General features: G+C 51.2%; 1 protein-coding gene across 2 annotated transcripts in view; it reads left to right on the forward strand.

Moving 5' to 3' along the window:
• Positions 1 to 18,262, forward strand: part of ATL1 (atlastin GTPase 1) — a 36,559-nt gene that overhangs the window by 8,266 nt on the left and 10,031 nt on the right. For both annotated transcript variants that reach the window (XM_064715934.1, XM_064715933.1), the window contains exons 2-11: positions 3,878 to 4,125; positions 5,992 to 6,126; positions 8,099 to 8,203; positions 8,373 to 8,423; positions 9,999 to 10,055; positions 12,891 to 12,983; positions 14,395 to 14,533; positions 15,704 to 15,831; positions 16,411 to 16,467; positions 17,032 to 17,103. In XM_064715934.1, coding sequence (XP_064572004.1) covers positions 3,878 to 4,125; positions 5,992 to 6,126; positions 8,099 to 8,203; positions 8,373 to 8,423; positions 9,999 to 10,055; positions 12,891 to 12,983; positions 14,395 to 14,533; positions 15,704 to 15,831; positions 16,411 to 16,467; positions 17,032 to 17,103 — 1,085 coding nt within the window. The remainder of the gene's footprint in view (positions 1 to 3,877; positions 4,126 to 5,991; positions 6,127 to 8,098; positions 8,204 to 8,372; positions 8,424 to 9,998; positions 10,056 to 12,890; positions 12,984 to 14,394; positions 14,534 to 15,703; positions 15,832 to 16,410; positions 16,468 to 17,031; positions 17,104 to 18,262) is intronic.

Consider the following 18,262-nt stretch of genomic DNA (forward strand, 5'->3'; position numbering starts at 1 on the left):
CCTTCCCACTTGCAGTGGCCATATGGAAAAGAGCTGTGTGGCTTCCACCCCGCTCGGGAATGAGCTGTTATGAAATGGGGAGAAGGATCCTGTGAATTTATCCTGTGAATTTCTGAATGAGCAGCTGGAGAATTGACGTAATTGCAGAGCCGAGAGAAAGGAGGAGTCAGCTCAGAAAAGGAGTGAAAACAGGAGTGAGTTCAGCAAAGCTGAGCTCTCCTTCCTTTCCTTTTTGGCTGCATGAGTTTTTGCCACTGCCAGGTACAGCTTCCTTCGAGGCAAAAAACTCATTTTTGGCCAGACAGACCAGTTAAAATCATTGACTCCCAGTAGTGTGCAGGCATTTTATAAAACAATCCCTGGCTCTGCAGTGGGGTGGATAATCTAACAAACAGAACCTGGAAGTTTCATCACATGGAAATACGAACATAAATATGAAAAATAAAGTTTTGTCTGCAGATGGCCTACATGAAAGAAGCAGAGGTAGGGATGAAATTAGTTCAGAGATCTGCTTAATGTAATCTCTCCTTCCTGTTGTCTCCAAGGACCTGGGGAATCAACATATCCTGCACATAATGCTTTGTGTTGTGCAGACAGCCTGCTTCTCCTGGTGTTCAGGTGGTGGAAACAAGGATGTCCCCTAGGAGAACATGGCCACTAATGTGTCTCCCAAAATCTGTTCATGTCTGCTTAAAACATTTACTCTCCTTCAGATGATGGTGATTTGAAGAGACAGAACAATCCCTTTTCCTCTGTACTGGTTGTTGCTTCAGCTGCTGGAAAGAGCAGAGGGAGGAGAAGGTGTGGAAGGTCCCAGCCAGGCCCCAGGAGAGAGGATCTGTCACCAGCAGAGGGGATCTGGCCCCAGGAGAGGGGATCTGTCCCCAGCAGAGGGGATCTGTCCCCAGCAGAGGGGATCTGTCCCCAGCAGAGGGGATCTGTCACCAGCAGAGGGGATCTGTCACCAGCAGAGGGGATCTGGCCCCAGGTGTCCCCGTGACAGGGCTGGCAGGGGACTCTCCTCAGCCCCCAGCTCTGGGAGGTCCATTCCATTCTCTGACCAGGGGCATCCAAGGATTTGAGCCCATCCTGGTACCCTCTGCTAGTGCAGGATGAGTAAACACAGAAATCATGGAATCCAGAACAGCTTGGGTTGGAAGGGACCTCAAAACCCATCCAGTGCCACCCCTGCCATGGCAGGGACACCTCCCACTGTCCCAGGCTGCTCCCAGCCCTGTCCAACCTGGCCTTGGGCACTGCCAGGGATCAGGGGCAGCCACAGCTGCTCTGGGCACCTGTGCCAGGGCCTGCCCACCCTGCCAGGGAACAATTCCTTCCTAAAATCTAATTGAATCTCTTCTCTTTTAGTTTGAATCCATTCCCTGGCTCCTGTCTCTCCATGCCTTGTCCCCAGCCCCTCCCCAGCTCTCCTGGAGCCCCTTCAGGCCCTGCCAGGGGCTCTGAGCTCTCCCTGGAGCTTTCCCTTCTCCAGGTGAGCATTCCCAGCTCCCCCAGAGGGGCTCCAGCCCAAGTTGTGCTCCCACCTCCCTCTGTCTCTGTGCCCAGGGTGGGATTTGTCTGGCTGGGAAGGTGGCACAGCTGTTGCACCCTGATGGCTGACTTAGAGTCAGAAATATTTAAGTTTAATTTGATTTACAAATTTTTTCCTGCCCCCATCATGAGTCATATCCTATGCAAGGATCTCTCTACTGTCCTTTCTGTGCAGCTGGAAAAAAGAAAATAAAAATAGGACTTGGCTTAGCTGAGCAGGGCTTTGGGAAACACCACAAGAGAGAGGAGGCATTTCCTTATCCTCTCTATGGCCCTTGCAGCGTGGCAGTGCTGAGAAAGAGCTTTTAGCACCTGGCTGTCCTTACCTGTTGGGAAATGTGTTTGGGATGTTCCTGCTCTCAGAAATTTGAAATGAGGATTTTTTAAAATTTTCCTTGAGGCCCCTGTGCAGTGACACAGTGCTTGAAGGGATTTTAGTGCTGCAGTCTGGTGGAGAATCTGCTTTTCACACCATTTGGGACTTTTGTTTAGTTAAAAAACCTCCAAGCAATGGAAAGAAAAGATCTTTGTCTTTCAGCTGTGAGCAAAGAAAGCTCACAGTATATGTCCAAGAGGCACCAGGAATCCCCTGGCAACCAGGCCTAATGATCCTGGTACTTCCTTGCAGGATCTTAGGAAATCACAAAAGTGCTGCTGTTATTTAAAATATGGAGTTACTGCTGGAGGCTTCTTTATAGAGAGGCCCAGAATGGGCAAACCCTGCTCCTCCTGATATTTATAACTTCTCTTTTAGTGTGTGCACACACAGTCCTTGTGCTTTGGAACAGCTCAGGGCTGGCTCCCCAAGGTCAGGGGCTGAAACAGAGACTGGGCAGGTTGAACTTGAGGCAAAACTTGGGCGAGTGACAGCCTGAGGCACAAACTGGGAAGTTTTTGTTGGAATGTGGGGGGAACTTTCCATCTGGCAGGGAGGTTTCAGTGGCTGTGGGTGAGCTGGCTGGCACAGCAATCACCTTCAGCATCCCTTCCCTGTGCTGCAAAGTTTGGAAAGGCCAGCAGAGGAAAAGTACTGGAGCCAGCCTGCTCTTTGCAAAGCCCAGAGCTGCAGCTCTTAAAATGCATCTGGCTCCTGTGAGAGCCTCCTGTGAGCCCTGCACAGCCCAGGCAGAGCTCCACAGGGAACTTGGCCATTTCCAAGTGGGAAAGGGGGCACTGCTTGTGCTCTGTGTGTGCTTCCCACCTGGGAGCAGCAAAGTGGCTTTTAGCAGGATGGGTTTGTGTCTGCATGGCCTGATTCCTGCTGGCAGTGTCCTGGGGGATGCTGATGGTGAGGCTGATGGCAGGAACAGCAGATTGCACTTGGAGCATCAGCACAGGCTGCAGATGGAGCAGGAATGTGTTGCTACAGGAGCAGCAGTGGCACAGGATACACAAAGGCAGCATCCTTTGATGGAGCTGTGAGACCTTTGGACACCTCAGCTGGAGAGCTGCTTCTGTTTGGGTCAGCCTTCAGGAAGGACCAGAGCAGAGCAGAACCCTAGGTAATGAGGTAGAAGGGATGATGAGAAGGCTTGGACTTCACTTTTCCAGCTGAGAAATGGCCAAAGGGAGGTGTTGTGGCAGGCCCTGTTTGTGTAGAGTTGCAGGTTGTTTTCCATGCAGGATAAAATGAAAGGGATGTGTTTTACCAAGGGAGGTTCCAGCAGGGAATGCTCTGCCTGTGTGCAGCACAGGGTCAGATGACCCCAGAGAAGCATGGAGCCTCCACTGGGATATCTGAGGCCAGGTGCAGCAGATCTGCTCTGGATGGTGCCATTTTGGGGTGGATGTTTGAGTTTTTGGATCTCTCAGCACCCTGTCCAGCCTTGCTGTCACTGACTGTCACCGTCATATTGTCTGGAAAAATCCCCTTGCACAGGATTGGGAGGGGGATTCTTCTTCTGGGAAGCTGAGAAGCCTCAGAGAAAAATGAAAACTGTATTCTCTCATTGCTTCTCCTGTGTTGTGCTCATGTGGAATGTGTTTGGAGATTGTTTACCCACAGTAATTGTTCCATTGGATTCTGCTGTGAGCTGTTTTCACTCTTTGGCCAATTGGGGCCAAGCTGTGTCGAGACTCTGGAAAGAGTCACAAGTTTTCATTATTATCTTTTAACCTTTTGTAAGTATCCTTTCTGTATTCTTTAGTATAGTTTAATATTCTTTAATATAAAATAGTATCTTAAAATAATAAATTAGAACATGATAACATGGAGTCAGATTCATCATTCCTGCCTTCCTCTGAGACCCCCACAAACACAGGATCACTGACCCCTCCCAGTGCAGAGGAAGGCACCAAACCCCTCTGGTTTTCCCTGTCCCCACAGGCAGCTTTGCAGACAAGACCTACGAGTGGAGCTCTGAGGAGGAGGAGTCGGTGAGGAAGGCGGGGCCGGTGCAGGTGCTCATTGTCAAGGACGATCACTCCTTCGAGCTGGACGAGGCCGCCCTGAACCGCATCCTGCTCTCCGAGGCTGTCAGGGACAAGGAGGTGGTGGCTGTGTCCGTGGCTGGGGCTTTCAGGAAAGGAAAATCCTTCCTGATGGACTTCATGCTGCGCTACATGTACAACAAGGTAGGGCTGTGTTGTAGTGTGTTGTAATGTCCTGTTTTAGACTCTCGGGTCCCTCCCAAGGTGTGCCTTCACGCCTCTCCCTTCCCCCTCGCCCCCATGCTGAGTGAGTCCTGTCAATCAGGCTTAACATTCCAGCAAAGGCGTCGTGTGGTTGGTTGAATTCAAAGGATGCCCCTCAGGCCCAGAGGTCATTGGCCTGTCCAGCTGTCATTCTCCCCTGAGACCCCGCCCCCCCACCTGGTTGGTGGCTCACCTGTCCCCTCCCCCCCCCTGAGCTTAAAAGGTGACCCCAGCCATGTGCTTGGGATTCTGTTGGAGGTCTCCCCAAGACTCAGACCTCTGTAACCATGGAATAAACCACTGCATATAACCCTCCAGCAGAATCCCTCCTTTTTTCTCTTCCCCTTCGCCTGAAGCCTCTTCCTGAGGTAAACGGAGTCCCTGACAAGCCTGGACTTGTTTGGTGCCCAGCTGAGACCACCGGCAAGCCAAAGGTGTCTCTGGGGTGATACAGCACAGCTGTGCCTTGGCTCAGCAGCGAGGGTCAGACTGGCCCAGGCACAATCTAACTGGTGATACTGGGATTCATATTCCAATAGGGCTGCAGCTCAGGGCCCTTCCCAGGCCTGCTGCTCCTCCTTGCTCCCGGGTGCTGCTCAGGGATGAGCTGGGTTTGGTGCTTTGGGAATGCTCAAGGCTCTCATGAGTGTGGGATTCACAGAATAAAGCAGAGCAGATCCTTCCCCAGGCAGAAGTTTCTTTTGGACTTGATTTTGGAGCAGAAATGTTCACATCTGCTGCCCTGAATCACAGAATCATTTAGGCTGGAAAATCCCTGGAAGATCATTGAATCCAGCTGCTAACCCAGCATCACCCTGCTCACCACTGAACCTCATCCTCAGGTGTCTTATCTGTGTCTTTTGGACACTTCCATGGATGGGCACTCCATCACTGCCCAGGGCAGCCTGTTCCAATGTGTGACCACCCTTCCAGTGAAAACATCTCCTAATATCCAACCCAAACCTTCCCTGGTGTAACATCAAAATGTTTCCTTTTTTCCTGGGAGCACCTGGCTGCCCTCTCCTGTCAGGGAGTTGTGATGGTTCCCCCTGAGCCTCCTTTTCTCCAGGCTGAGCCCCTTTCTCAGCCCCTTCAGTCTCTTCAGGGGCTCCAGCCCCTTCCCCAGCTCCCTCAGCCCCTCCTGGTGCTCCAGCCCCTTCCCAGCTCCCTCAGGGATTCTCCAGCCCCTTCCCAGCTCCCTCAGCCCCTCGTGGTGCTCCAGCCCCTTCCCAGCTCCCTCAGGGATTCTCCAGCCCCTTCCCAGCTCCCTCAGCCCCTCGTGGTGCTCCAGCCCCTTCCCAGCTCCCTCAGCCCCTCCTGGTGCTCCAGACCCTTCCCAGCTCCCTCAGGGATTCTCCAGCCCCTTCCCAGCTCCCTCAGCCCGGATCTCCAGCCTTTCCCAGCTCCCTCAGGGATTCTCCAGCCCCTTCCCAGCTCCCTCAGCCCTCTGGTGCTCAGACCCTCCAGCTCCTCGATTCCCAGCCTTTCCACTCCTCAGCCTCGTGGTGCTCCAGCCCCCTCCCAGCTCCCTCAGCCCCTCCTGGTGCTCCAGACCTTTCCCAGCTCCCTCAGGGATTCTCCAGCCCCTTCCCAGCTCCCTCAGCCCCTCCTGGTGCTCCAGCCCCTTCCCATCTCCGTTCCCTTCCCTGGACACTCTCCAGCCCCTCCATGTCTTTGTTGTGAGGAGCCCAAAACTGAGCCCAGGATTTGTGGTGCCTTGACAGTAGAAGGAAAGAAAAACCTCCCTTATGGGGTTCTTAGCCCTTTTTTGCCACCTGCAGCAGCTGTTTGTGTTCCTCCCTGCAGGAGGCAGTGGACTGGGTCGGGGATTACAACGAGCCCCTGACCGGGTTCTCCTGGAGGGGCGGCTCCGAGCGGGAGACAACCGGCATCCAGATCTGGAGCGAGGTGTTCCTGGTGGACAAGCCCGACGGCACCAAGGTCTGTGTGTGTCTCTGCTGCTCATTTCCCTCCTTTTCCAGCTTTTGAGACTCTCCTGCCTTGTCTTAGGTGGTTGTCCAAACCTTCCTTAGGGAAGGTTTTCAATACCGTGTCTCTGTTTAATAACAGAAGGAAGTGATATAAAAATATTTTTTTAGAGAATGTAATTTTGATAATAATTTTTAACATGGGTATTTCACAGAGCAGAGGAGTGAAATGGGGTGATTTTGCCTGAGACTCATTTATGGTAGTGATGTAAAAACTTCAGTGTAACTGACAGTCTGTAGAACCACTGGGAAGTTGTACACACCTCTGTGAAAAACACGTTAAAGATGTGTCACAGACATCTTCTATGGAAAATCCTTTCCTTAGGATTTTTCCTCTTGAGAAGCTGAGAGGCCTCAGGAACAAAATGTAAACATTGATTATCTGCTGCTGTGGGATGCAACAGGTGGATCTTTAATTGGCCCATGTTGGATGTTTGTAATTAATGGCAAATCACAGTCAGCTGGTCTGGACTTTCTGCCTGAGCCCCAAACCTTTGTTACCATTCCTTCTTTTTCTATTCTTAGCCAGCCTTCTGATGAAATCCTTTCTTCTATTCTTTTAGTATAGTTTTAATATAATATATATCATAAAAAAATAAATCAGCCTTCTGAAACATGGAGTCAGATCCTCATCTCTTCCCTCAACCTGAGACCCCTGTGAACACCAGCACAAAGATGGGTTTAACAAAGTGAGGTGATGTGGTGTCCAAGTGTCCCTGATATGTTCTCTAAGTGTCCCTCAATTCTGGGCATCCCAGAGTTTATTTCTGTATTATTCCCAAAAATCTTGAGTCTCATGTCCTACAAACTCCTTCTCTTTCCTAGAGCTGGAGTTGTAAGGTGAAGTTTCTTCATTCAGGGTTGTCACGGCGGATTTGGAGCATCCTGCCAGGAATATTTGTATTTATCAGGAATATTTGTATTTATCTGCACCTCAGCACAGAGCATGGCACCCAAGTGACACTGAGGCATTCAGGGTGTGATTCCTGATGCTGGCTGAGTGTGTTTGGGTCTGGGAGGTGCAGTTTGTGTTTGGGTTCGGGAGGTGCAGTTTGTGTTTGGGTTCAGGAGGTGCAGTTTGGGTTCAGGAGGTGCAGTTTGTGTTTGGGTTCGGGAGGTGCAGTTTGGGTTTGGGAGGTGCAGTTTGGGTTTGGGAGGTGCAGTTTGGGTTCAGAAGGTGCAGTTTGTGTTTGGGTTCGGGAGGTGCAGTTTGGGTTCAGAAGGTGCAGTTTGGGTTTGGGTTCGGGAGGTGCAGTTTGGGTTCGGGAGGTGCAGTTTGGGTTCGGGAGGTGCAGTTTGTGTTTGGGTTCGGGAGGTGCAGTTTGGGTTCGGGAGGTGCAGTTTGGGTTCGGGAGGTGCAGTTTGGGTTCGGGAGGTGCAGTTTGTGTTCGGGAGGTGCAGTTTGGGTTCGGGAGGTGCAGTTTGGGTTTGGGTTCGGGAGGTGCAGTTTGGGTTCGGGAGGTGCAGTTTGGGTTCGGGAGGTGCAGTTTGGGTTCGGGAGGTGCAGTTTGGGTTCGGGAGGTGCAGTTTGTGTTTGGGTTCGGGAGGTGCAGTTTGTGTTTGGGTTCGGAAGGTGCAGTTTGTGTTTGGGAGGTGCAGTTTGTGTTTGGGTTCGGGAGGTGCAGTTTGTGTTTGGGTCCGGGAGGTGCAGTTTGGGTTCAGGAGGTGCCGTTTGTGTTTGGGAGGTGCAGTTTGTGTTTGGTTTCTGGTGCACACTCAGACTGCCAGCAGGTGTCAGAGGAGCAGAGCGGTTCCCCCAGTGCCTTGCAGAGTTTTGCTGCCTGCTGTGGTCACCCAGCTGTCAGGAGTGGCTTTTCCCTTGTCCCCAGCAGTGGGGAGGCTGGGGCAGAGGCAGTGAGGCCCCAGCACAGCCCCCCAGCTGCCATTGCCCCCGTGGGAGCTGACAGGAGCTTTGTGCCCCGCAGGTTGCAGTGCTGCTGATGGACACCCAGGGCACCTTTGACAGCCAGTCCACCCTCAGGGACTCAGCCACCGTGTTTGCCCTCAGCACCATGATCAGCTCCATCCAGGTAAGGAGTTCAGCCAGGAACTACAGAGCCTGTCAGGGCTTCCTTCCTACCACTGGGACCTTGCCCTGTCCCCGTGGGGATGTCACAGCTTTAGCCACACCAGCCACGTGTTAGCCCCAAGGACAGGCTGCTCTGAGTGATCTGAAGTTGGTTTTTTATTTCGATGCAGGTTTATAACTTGTCCCAGAACGTGCAGGAGGATGATCTGCAGCACTTGCAGGTAAGAGAAGCTTTGGGGTGACCTAATTGGGCATGGAGTGACCCCAGGGCATGGCTTCCTCTCCTGGAGGGCAGGGTTGGATGGAATAAAGGAAGGAATTTCTGCCTGTGAGGCCCTGGCACAGGTTTCCCAGAGAGGCTGTGGCTGCCTCATCCCTGGGAGTGCCCAAGGCCAGCTTGGATGAGAGCTGAAACAACCCTGGATGGTGGAAGGTGTCCCTGCCCATGGCTTTGGAACTGGGTGGGATTTCAGGTCCCTCCCAACCCAAACCTTTTTTTTTTTATTCTGTGATTGTGAATTACCAGCCTGGATGTTGCCATCTGGTGCTGCCTCAGTACAGGTGACCCTCTAAGGGTGATTCCAGCCCTGACTGTTGGGGACAAGCAGCTAATGGGATTTTTGTGACACAGGTGTCCTGCCTATTTCCTGGAATTACCTTCTGCTTTCTCTTCTGTTCACTTGATTGATTGGTTGATTAATTAATAGGTTTTTCCAGGAGCTTAAGGAAAGGAAAGAAAAGCAAAAGTCCAGCTGAAAAAATCAGCATTTGAATACTTCTGAATTATCTCAGTCCATAAATATTATTAACAATAACACTTCTTTAACACTGAATTTATTCAGTGTAGCTCTGATCTTTCAGTTTGGATTTTAAGCCATGACTGTTTAACAAGTTGACCCATTTTTAGGCATCTGTGAAACACATTATTGTGCCTTCAGTTACAAATTAGAGTGCAGAGAGACTGGAGAGTCCTCAAACTTTGCTGCTAGGCTGATTTTGGAGTCTTTGCACAGCAGGGGTTTGCAGGGAAAGTACTTAGTTCTGAATTCATTTCCTTTCCTTCCTGGAGTGTTTGCAGGGAGCAGGGCTCCAGCAGCCCCTGGAGCACGAGGAGTTTCTGGTTGGTGTGGAAGCAGCTGATGTGAGCCATTTTCCACAGCTTTGGCAGGCAGGAGCTGCAGGCTGGGATCTCTCACATGAGAGCTCAGCAGGGTGATGGTTCCACAGCAGCTCCTGTGCCTCTGGGATGCCAGCTGGGAGCCCAGAGCCTCTCTGTGTCTGGTGTTGCTCACTCATAAACATCCCCTGCTGCTCCAGGGAATCACAGGATTCCCTCCAGGGGTCATTGAGCAGCTCCTGGCCCTGCACAGACCCCACCAACCCCACCCTGGGCACCCCTGGCAGTGCTGTGCCATCCCCCTGCAGCTCTGGCATTCCCTGGGCAGTGCCAGCACCCTCTGGGGCAGGAACATTCCCTGGTTCCCATCCTGACCCTGGGAGGAGACTCAGGGCCAGGTGTTGGTGTGTGAGATGAGGGCGCTGTGGGCTCAGAGCAGCACTGACCCCACTGTTTGTGTTTCCCAGTCCCTCACATTCCTTGTTCATGATTGGAGCTTCCCTTATGAGTTTTCCTATGGATCTGAGGGCGGTGCAAGATTTTTGGAGGGGGGGAGCTGGCCTGGCTCAGCTCCAGCCTCCCCTGGGCCCTGTCCCTGTCACAGAGCTCGGTGCTGCTGTCCCCGTGTCCCACGGTGCCAAACTCACTGTCCTGTCCTGTCCTTTCCTTCTCCTTCCAGCTTTTCACCGAGTATGGCCGGCTGGCCATGGAGGAGACGTTCCAGAAGCCTTTCCAGGTGAGTGCGGGGCTGCTCGTGTGTCCCGCTGCCTTCACCACGAGGTGTCACTGCAGTTTGCGGCGTGGGAGGAGCTGGCACTGCCTGGGGATCGCTCGGCTGCTCCAAGGAAGGGCTTTGTGCTTCCAAACACATCCAAAATCCCTCTTTCTTTCCTCCCTCACCCCCTGCCTTGCCAAGAGCTCTGCCCTGTCCTGCCAGGCTTGCAGAGCAGCTGGTGCTGCTGCAGGTTTGTCAGGAACTCTGCCCAGCCTTTGTTCTGAGAGGGTTGAACTCGCCTGCCCTGGGAATCCCTGAAAGGATAAGGATTAGCAGAGCTGTGGGAAAACTCGGTGTGAGTGGGGTTTTAGCTTCAAATTAGGGACATCTGTTCATCCTTCTGCTCCCCAACCTGGGAAAAGCTGGTGGTAAAAAAAAGAGAGAGCATTGGGCAGTCACAGTAGGTGAGGTTGGTTCCTGTTTTTAAAGACACAGGAGTGTTTTGATTAGGAAGTTCACAAACCCTCACCCAACCTAAAATAAAATCCAGCAGAGAACAAAGCATGCTGTAAAAATCCAAAGAGTAATTGGGAATGAGTTAACAGCTATTTTACATTTGCTTTCCCACATAAAAAGAGAATTGTTGTCCTGGAAGGACCAAGGGGTTTATAAGGTGTCTGTGGTCAGGAAGTGGAAATAAAATTTAAAAGTTAAAAAATGCAACAAATGGACAAGTTGAGATTTTTCAGGTGTATTGGATTCTGCTGTGATAAATGGTAAACCTAAAAATATGTATGGTAAAAATATATGACAGGAAAGAGCTTGAAGAACGTTGTAATATGGTACAGCAAAAAGCCAGACATTAAATAAATATTCCTGCTCCGTATTTAAATACTGGGGGATAATGTAGCCAAATATTCCAGTGAAACTGAGATACTTCCCACTCCATCAGTGAAAAGGAGGCTGTGAGGAGAGACTTAAACATGCTTAACTCATTAGGGCTGGATAAGAGGCTCTGAAGCTCCCAAACACTGTAATTGCTGTCAAGGCACAGTTTGTGGATGGTGAGTCTTGTCAAACAATCCCATTATCAGTTTTTGAAAGAGCTGGGCTGATAAAGGTAACTCTCACCATGATCCATTGCCTTCTGTCAGCCTTATCTCTCCAGGATGCTGATGGAAAGCAAATGAAGTCAGCATTGTCTGGTTTAATCCATAGTTAATGGATTAAAAACTCATTAACTGATAGATGCCAGAGCACGCTGAACTAATTGCAACTAATTGTGGGGAATCATCATCCTTCAGAAGTGTTTCCTTGGGATCCCCCCAGGCTCAGTGTCATCTTCATGAATGATCAGGGGGAAATGCTCAAACTGGGAACCCTTGTGGGTGTGCCAGATGTGCCAGATGTGGCAGAGGGGTCAGTGGTGCTGTGGCCAGTGAGAAATGATCTCCTGTCTGCATCCAGCCTGGGCTGCTTCCTGCAGAACATGTTTGGAATGTGACAGGGTGGATGGGAAAGCAGGAAAAAGGAGGATGAGGAGGTCCTGGCAGGGCAGCTGTGGCTGCCCCTGGATCCTTGGGAGTGTCCAAGGCCAGGCTGGGCAGGGTTAGGAACAACCTGGGATGGTGGAAGTGTCCCTGCCATGGCAGCTTTAAGGTCCCTTCCAGCCCAAACCATCCTGGGATTCTCCAAGTGTGATGGTGAATAAATGCAGTGGCACTGATCCTGCTGGAAGGGAAGGGAAATGAGACTTGGCAGTGGAAAATTCACATTTTCCCTTTGGCTCCTCCTCTCCTCACTCTGAGGAGCCCTCACCAGAGGCAGGCCCTGAAAGTGGAGCCTTCTCAAAGGCAGTGGTAAGCACAGCCTGTCTGGAACAATTTTACTTCAGAAAAAAAAGAATAATCCCAACTCAAGGCGTGCAAAATGTGTTTGTGGAAAAGTCCTAAGCACGGGCATGTCTCTGAAGCATCTCTGGTGTTTGAGAACAGCCTGTCCTGAGCCAGCTCACTGGGTGCACTCACTGTGGCTTCTCCTGCAGTTCAAAAGGGCCAGCTCACTGTTCTCTCCTCTTTTTTTTAACTTTTTCTGATGTTTTATGAAAGAGAAATAGCAGGAATATTTCCCCTCCCTCCATTAGATTTTTGTTCTAAACATAGATAAACTTTAGGGAAATTCCAGTGAAATGGGTTCCACTTGCTGAGCTGCTTATCCCTGTTCCTGAGAGGAACTCTGGCACCTCTGCCAGGCCCTCCTGGGCTTTGGCATCCAGGATTTCCCCCTCCAAACCCTTTATTTCCTTCATGGGATGTTGTACAGATGAAGCAGTGGAGACCTCATTTTTTTTCTCAAAACTTATTTTTTTTTTAAAGATTCAAAGTTGACCGTTCTGGTATTTATTTATTTATTGCCCAGGAACTTTGAATGCCTCAATAAAGATTACAAAAGCCAATGATTTCTTATTCACCCTCATTCCTCTGCATCTGCTTCTCATTAAAAGTCTGTCTGGAAGGCTGCCCGGTGAAAAAGGCTGAAAAACTGAGCCTGTAGAATTCCCATAGGATGGAACTAAATGTGGCTGGAATTAGGGAGCTTGCTGCCTTTAGTCCTGCTTAGCAGCAATCCCTTTTCTTGGGCACTTTGGCTGATTGATGTCGTTCTCCCAGCCAGGGACTCAAACTGGTGCAGGAATTTGGGGCTGGGACAGTGGGGTGGTCTCAGTCCCTGCACCTGGGACCTCTCATTTCCACCAGGAAAGGTGGGAGATGCTGCTGGAGCTGGGAGGAGACTCAGGGCCAGGTGTTGGTGTGTGAGATGAGGGTGCTCAGTGACCCCACTGTTTGTGTTTCCCAGTCCCTCATTTTCCTTGTTCGCGACTGGAGCTTCCCTTATGAATTCTCCTACGGATCTGATGGGGGTGCAAGATTTTTGGAGAAGAGGCTGAAGGTATGTTTTGCCTGCTCTGGGTTCTGGGTAGTGGAAGGGATGATCTTTAAGGTCCTTTCCAGCCTGATCCACTCTGTGATTCCATGATTTTCCTGTTCAGCTGGGTGGTCTCAGCCCTGGAGGTCAGCTGTGAGCTACAGTGCAGGTTATGGTCACACACAGTGCCTTAAAGTGCCAAAGGAACTATTTGGGGAGGGTGAATTCCCAGAGGAGCCATTTGGGGAGGGTGAATTCCCAAAGGAGCCATTTGGGGAGGGTGAATTTCCCAAAGGAGCCATTTGGGGAGGGTGAATTTCCAGAGGAGCCATTTGGGGAGGGTGAATTTCCCAAAGGAGCCATTTGGGGTGGGTGAATTCCCAAAGGAACCATTTGGGGAGGGTGAATTTCCCAAAGGAGCCATTTGGGGAGGGTGAATTCCCAGAGGAGCCATTTGGGGTGGGTGAATTCCCAAAGGAGCCATTTGGGGAGGGTGAATTCCCAGAGGAGCCATTTGGGGAGGGTGAATTCCCAGAGGAGGCATTTGGGGAGGGTGAATTCCCAAAGGAACCATTTGGGGAGGGTGAATTCCCAGAGGAGGCATTTGGGGTGGGTGAATTCCCAGAGGAACCATTTGGGGAGGGTGAATTCCCAAAGGAACCATTTGGGGAGGGTGAATTCCCAGAGGAGCCATTTGGGGTGGGTGAATTCCCAAAGGAGCCATTTGGGGAGGGTGAATTTCCTTGCCATGTTCAGGGTTCTGCCCAAGCCCAGCTCCCTGGGACTCTGGGAGAGCCCAAGGCAATGGGAGTCAGCAGATTCCCAAGAGCCTGGGAATGATGCTTTAGTTAAATTAGGGAGCTGGACAATCAAAATGATGGGCAAGGGCTGCTTGGGATCAGTCAGGAAATGCATGGCTGATCTGCTAAGTGGAGAGACCTAATTATATGTGAGACAAGCAAGGCCCTGGTGGGAAATCCCAAATGTTTTTGTGTTCCAGTCATCCATGGCCATGTGCAATTCCCAGAGGACAATAACATGCTCCAGGACATGTGGGCAGGGATATTCCAGTTCCTTCTCTTTGTCCTCATGCCTGTGGAATCTTCTCCTTTCCCCCACAGTGTGCAGTACCCTGTGCTCCTGCCAGCTTTATCCCAATGTTCCCAGCAGAAGGAAACTCAAACTGTGGGAAGTAGATGGGCAGCACCAGCTCTTCTCTCTGGTGACCACTGACAGGACCTGAGGGAAGAGCTGGAGCTGTGCCAGGGGAGTGTCACTGGATATTAGGGAAGGGTTCTTCATCCAGAGGGTGCCCCAGGGAATGGTGACATTCCCGAGGCTGCCAGAGCTCCAGGGGCTGCCAGGGATGCCCAGGCTGGGATTGTTGGGGGTCTGGGCAGGGCTGAGGATATTCTGTGCTTCCCTGTCTCCACAGGTGTCAGGCAACCAGCACGAGGAGCTGCAGAATGTCAGGAAGCACATCCACTCCTGCTTCACCAAAATCTCCTGCTTCCTCTTACCCCACCCCGGCCTCAAAGTCGCCACCAACCCCAATTTCGATGGGAAACTCAAAGGTACAGAGGCAGAGCTCTGCTTTCTACCCTGATTCCTTGGAAACCCTGGCACACTGTCCTGCTTGTTCCTGAAACCCCCAAAAGTGTTTTTCCATGGAAAACCTCCTGGGAGAGCAGTTGGATCCCCCTCCCAGTGCTGTTCACACTCCCCAGTGCAGCAGACCAATGTGGAGGGACAAAAGGTTGCTGCTGGCAATACCCAGTGACAGGAAAACTGGGAAGGGCAGGGGTTTATCTGGATGTTTGTGGATGTGGTGTTAGAGCTGCAGGAAATTCCTGTGCCTCACCTGCACGGGCAGAGCCTGCTTGCTGCAAGGCTGGTTCCACAAGCTCTCACAACAGTTATTTCCCTTTGAAAAGCTTTCCAGGGAATATTTAATCTGCCTTGACTTATCTGATCAGTGGTTTCCCTACAGGGCAGGCTTGGTTCAGCAGGTTAAAAACAAGAGAGAAGGAGAGAAGAGCTGTGCTGAGATTCTCCACCCCTAAAGGAGCCACGTGCTGGGGATATTTTTAGGTGTTTGTTGTGAGCTCCTCACCAGCCTGGCTGGTTCCAGGCTGCTGCAATCTTAGCAATAAAGTGGACCATTAACTACTAAAAATAAATTAGCAGGCAGAGATGTGAGTTGTCCCCTGGTTTTGTCTGGCTCAGACTTGCTGTGTGCAGAGCAGGAGGGACAGCAAGGCAGCAGGAGGGAGATGTGCTGGTGGGAACTGAGCTGAGCCCTGGAGCTCCCCCTTCATCTCAGGTGCTGAGAGTGTGGAACAATTGCTGTGTGCAGACAGGAGCTGTCAGCAGCTGCCTGACACAATTTTCACAATTTTCTTGTTGCCTCAGAGCTCTACTCAGCTTTTTGTGCTCTGATGGAAAAAAATGTGGGGGATTTTCCCTGCTTTCCAAATTCCTGGCGGTTGCATTGATTTTTTTTTCTGCCTTCAGTCCTATACAGTTGAATTTAATGGAAACACCAAAAATCCCACCTGAGAGCTTTGTGCAAATCCCCCTGGAGCTCTGGGCAGCCTTGGGGTTGTGCCCATTCCCAGTTCCTTCCACCCCCTGGGAGAAGAACCTTCCATGGCAGGGGACTGGAACATCATGGTCTTTAATGTCCCTTCAAACCCAAACTATTCTGGGACTCTGTGATGCCTCTTTTTCCTTTTTTTCCCCAGAAATAGACGATGAGTTCATCAAGAACTTGAAGATTTTGATTCCTTGGCTCCTCAGTCCTGAAAACCTGGATGTTAAGGAGATCAATGGCAACCACATCACCTGTCGAGGCCTTGTGGAGTATTTTAAGGTATTTATTTCAGAGAAAGTGGATTTATTCTTCTGGGGAATCTTGCTAAAGGGGAAAGCTGCGCCAGGCAGGAGCAGTGACAGTCCTGACTCACTGCAGCAGAGGGCAAACACCTCATGGTCATTTGTTTGACCACACAACAAGCCCAGGGAGTGGGAGGAGCTGTTTCCCTTTCCTGGAGAATTGAGGGCTGGAGGGGGATAAGCTGAGGGCTGTATTCCAATTGCCTTTGGAAAAAGCTTATTTTTGTTGTCATGGCTACTGGGACATTTCCATGAGAGACATTGGTGAGTAATTCTCACCACCCACTCCCAGGGCTACCTTGGCTCCTTCTCCTGCAGGGAAGGGACAGAGGTAGGTGCAGATCCTTTGGGAGGGACACTGGGAGTGAGAGGAGGAGGGAGAGCTCCAGTGGCTGACCCAAGGAGTGGCATTTTGTGACCAAAGCCATCTTGTGGCTTTGGCATTTTGTGACCAAAGCCATCCTCCTCTTCCCTGCCTCTGAATCCTGCCTGGAGCTGGGTGGGGGTGGCTGCTGCTGTAGCTCCACATGATTCCCTTTTCCCTGCTCTTCTCCAGGCCTACATCAAGATCTACCAAGGGGAGGAGCTGCCACACCCCAAGTCCATGCTGCAGGTAGGTGTGAGTGGGAGCTCTGGGGATTCCTGCTCTGGAATTGCCAATAATTCCCAGGAATTGGCAGAGGTGTGTCCAGCACAGTGGGACTGCTGGGACTTTGTTCCAAATTGTTCAGTGTAACCACCCAAGGGAAGAGTTTGGCATCAGGAGCCTGAGCTGGCTGAGCAATCGCAGCTGGGATGGGCTGTGGGGAGTTGCTGGCTGCACACAGCCCCAGGGAATGTGTCCCTGCAGGTGAATGAATGACATCCTGGGCAGGGGACACATGGAGGGGGCTGCCAGAGCCAGCTGGAGCTGTTCATTTGTGGCTGAGCCTTTTATCTCTTTCCTTGCTGCTTCCCACAGCTGAAGCCAGAGTTTTTGTAGCTCTGGCTTGGAGGGGAGGAATCCTCTCTTCATGCAGGATGTGTGAATATGGGATGGGCTTATTTGGGATTGGTTGGAGGCCGGGAGAGCCCCTTGGCTGATTCTGGGTGCCACACACATGTCCTGGCTGTGTCACCTGCACAGCTTAACCCTGCCCTTCTGCACCTAAATGTTGTGTCCCTTCTGCCCTTCCAGGCCACAGCAGAAGCCAACAATTTGGCAGCAGTTGCCACTGCCAAAGACACCTACAGCAGGAGGATGGAAGAGGTGGGTGGTGCTGAGTCTGCCCCTTCCTGCCCCTGTGTCCTGGCTCTCCTGGCTTAGATTTATGGAATCCCAGAAGGGTTTGGGTTGGAAGGGAGCTTAAAGCCCATCCATCCCACCCCTGCCATGGCAGGGACACCTCTCACTGTCTCAGGGTGCTCCCAGCCCTGTCCAGCCTGGCCTTGGGCACTGCCAGGGATCCAGGGGCAGCCCCAGCTGCTCTGGGCACCCTGTGCCAGGGCCTGCCCACCCTCCCAGCCAGGAATTCCTTCCCAAACCATAACCCCTAGTCCCTAACCCTAATTTTAGATTTTTCCTGTGTTAGCAGTGATGTTTCAGGAGTGATTTTCCCATATTAGAAGTGCCATTTCAGGAGTGATTTCACTGTGGCAGCAGTGATGTTTCAGGAGTGATTTCCATGTATCAGCAGCGCCATTTCAGGGATGATTTCCCTGTTTCAGGAGTGATTTTCCTGTGTCACAAGTGCCATTTCAGGAGTGATTTTCCCATGTTAGGAGTGCCATTCCAGGGGTGATTTCCCTGTTTCAAGAGTGATTTCACTGTGTCAGAAATGCCATTCCAGGAGTGATTTTCCCATATCATATCATGAGTGACATTTCAGGGATGATTTCACCGTTTCAGGAGTGCCATTTCAGGAGTGATTTCCCTGTGTCAGCAGTGATGTTTCAGGAGTGATTTCCATGTATAAGCATTGACATCTCAGTGATGATTTCCCTGTATCAACAGTGACATCTCAGTGATGCCAGCAGTGATTTCCTGTATCAACAGTGCCATTTCTGGGATGATTTCCCTGTGCCAGTAGTGATTCCCTGTGTCAGGTTTGATTTCCCTGTGTTATCAGTGCCATCTCAGGGATGATTTCCCTGTGTCAGCAGTGCCATCCTGGCAGTGCCATGTCAGGGATGATATCACCATTTCAGTGATGATTTCCCTTTATCAGCAGTGACATTTCAGTGATGATTTCCCTGTGTCAGGGGTGACTTCCCTATCTCAGTGATGATTTCCCCATGCCAGCATTGCCATCCCAGCAGTGCCATGTCAGTGATGGTTTCCCTATCTCAGTGATGGTTTCCCCATCTCAGTGACGATTTCCCCGTGTCAGTGACGGTTCCCAATGCCAGCACTGATTCCCCAGAGCCCC

This window comes from Zonotrichia leucophrys, chromosome 5, assembly GCF_028769735.1.
Source record: "Zonotrichia leucophrys gambelii isolate GWCS_2022_RI chromosome 5, RI_Zleu_2.0, whole genome shotgun sequence".
In the NCBI taxonomy this organism is placed as follows: Eukaryota; Metazoa; Chordata; class Aves; order Passeriformes; family Passerellidae; genus Zonotrichia; species Zonotrichia leucophrys.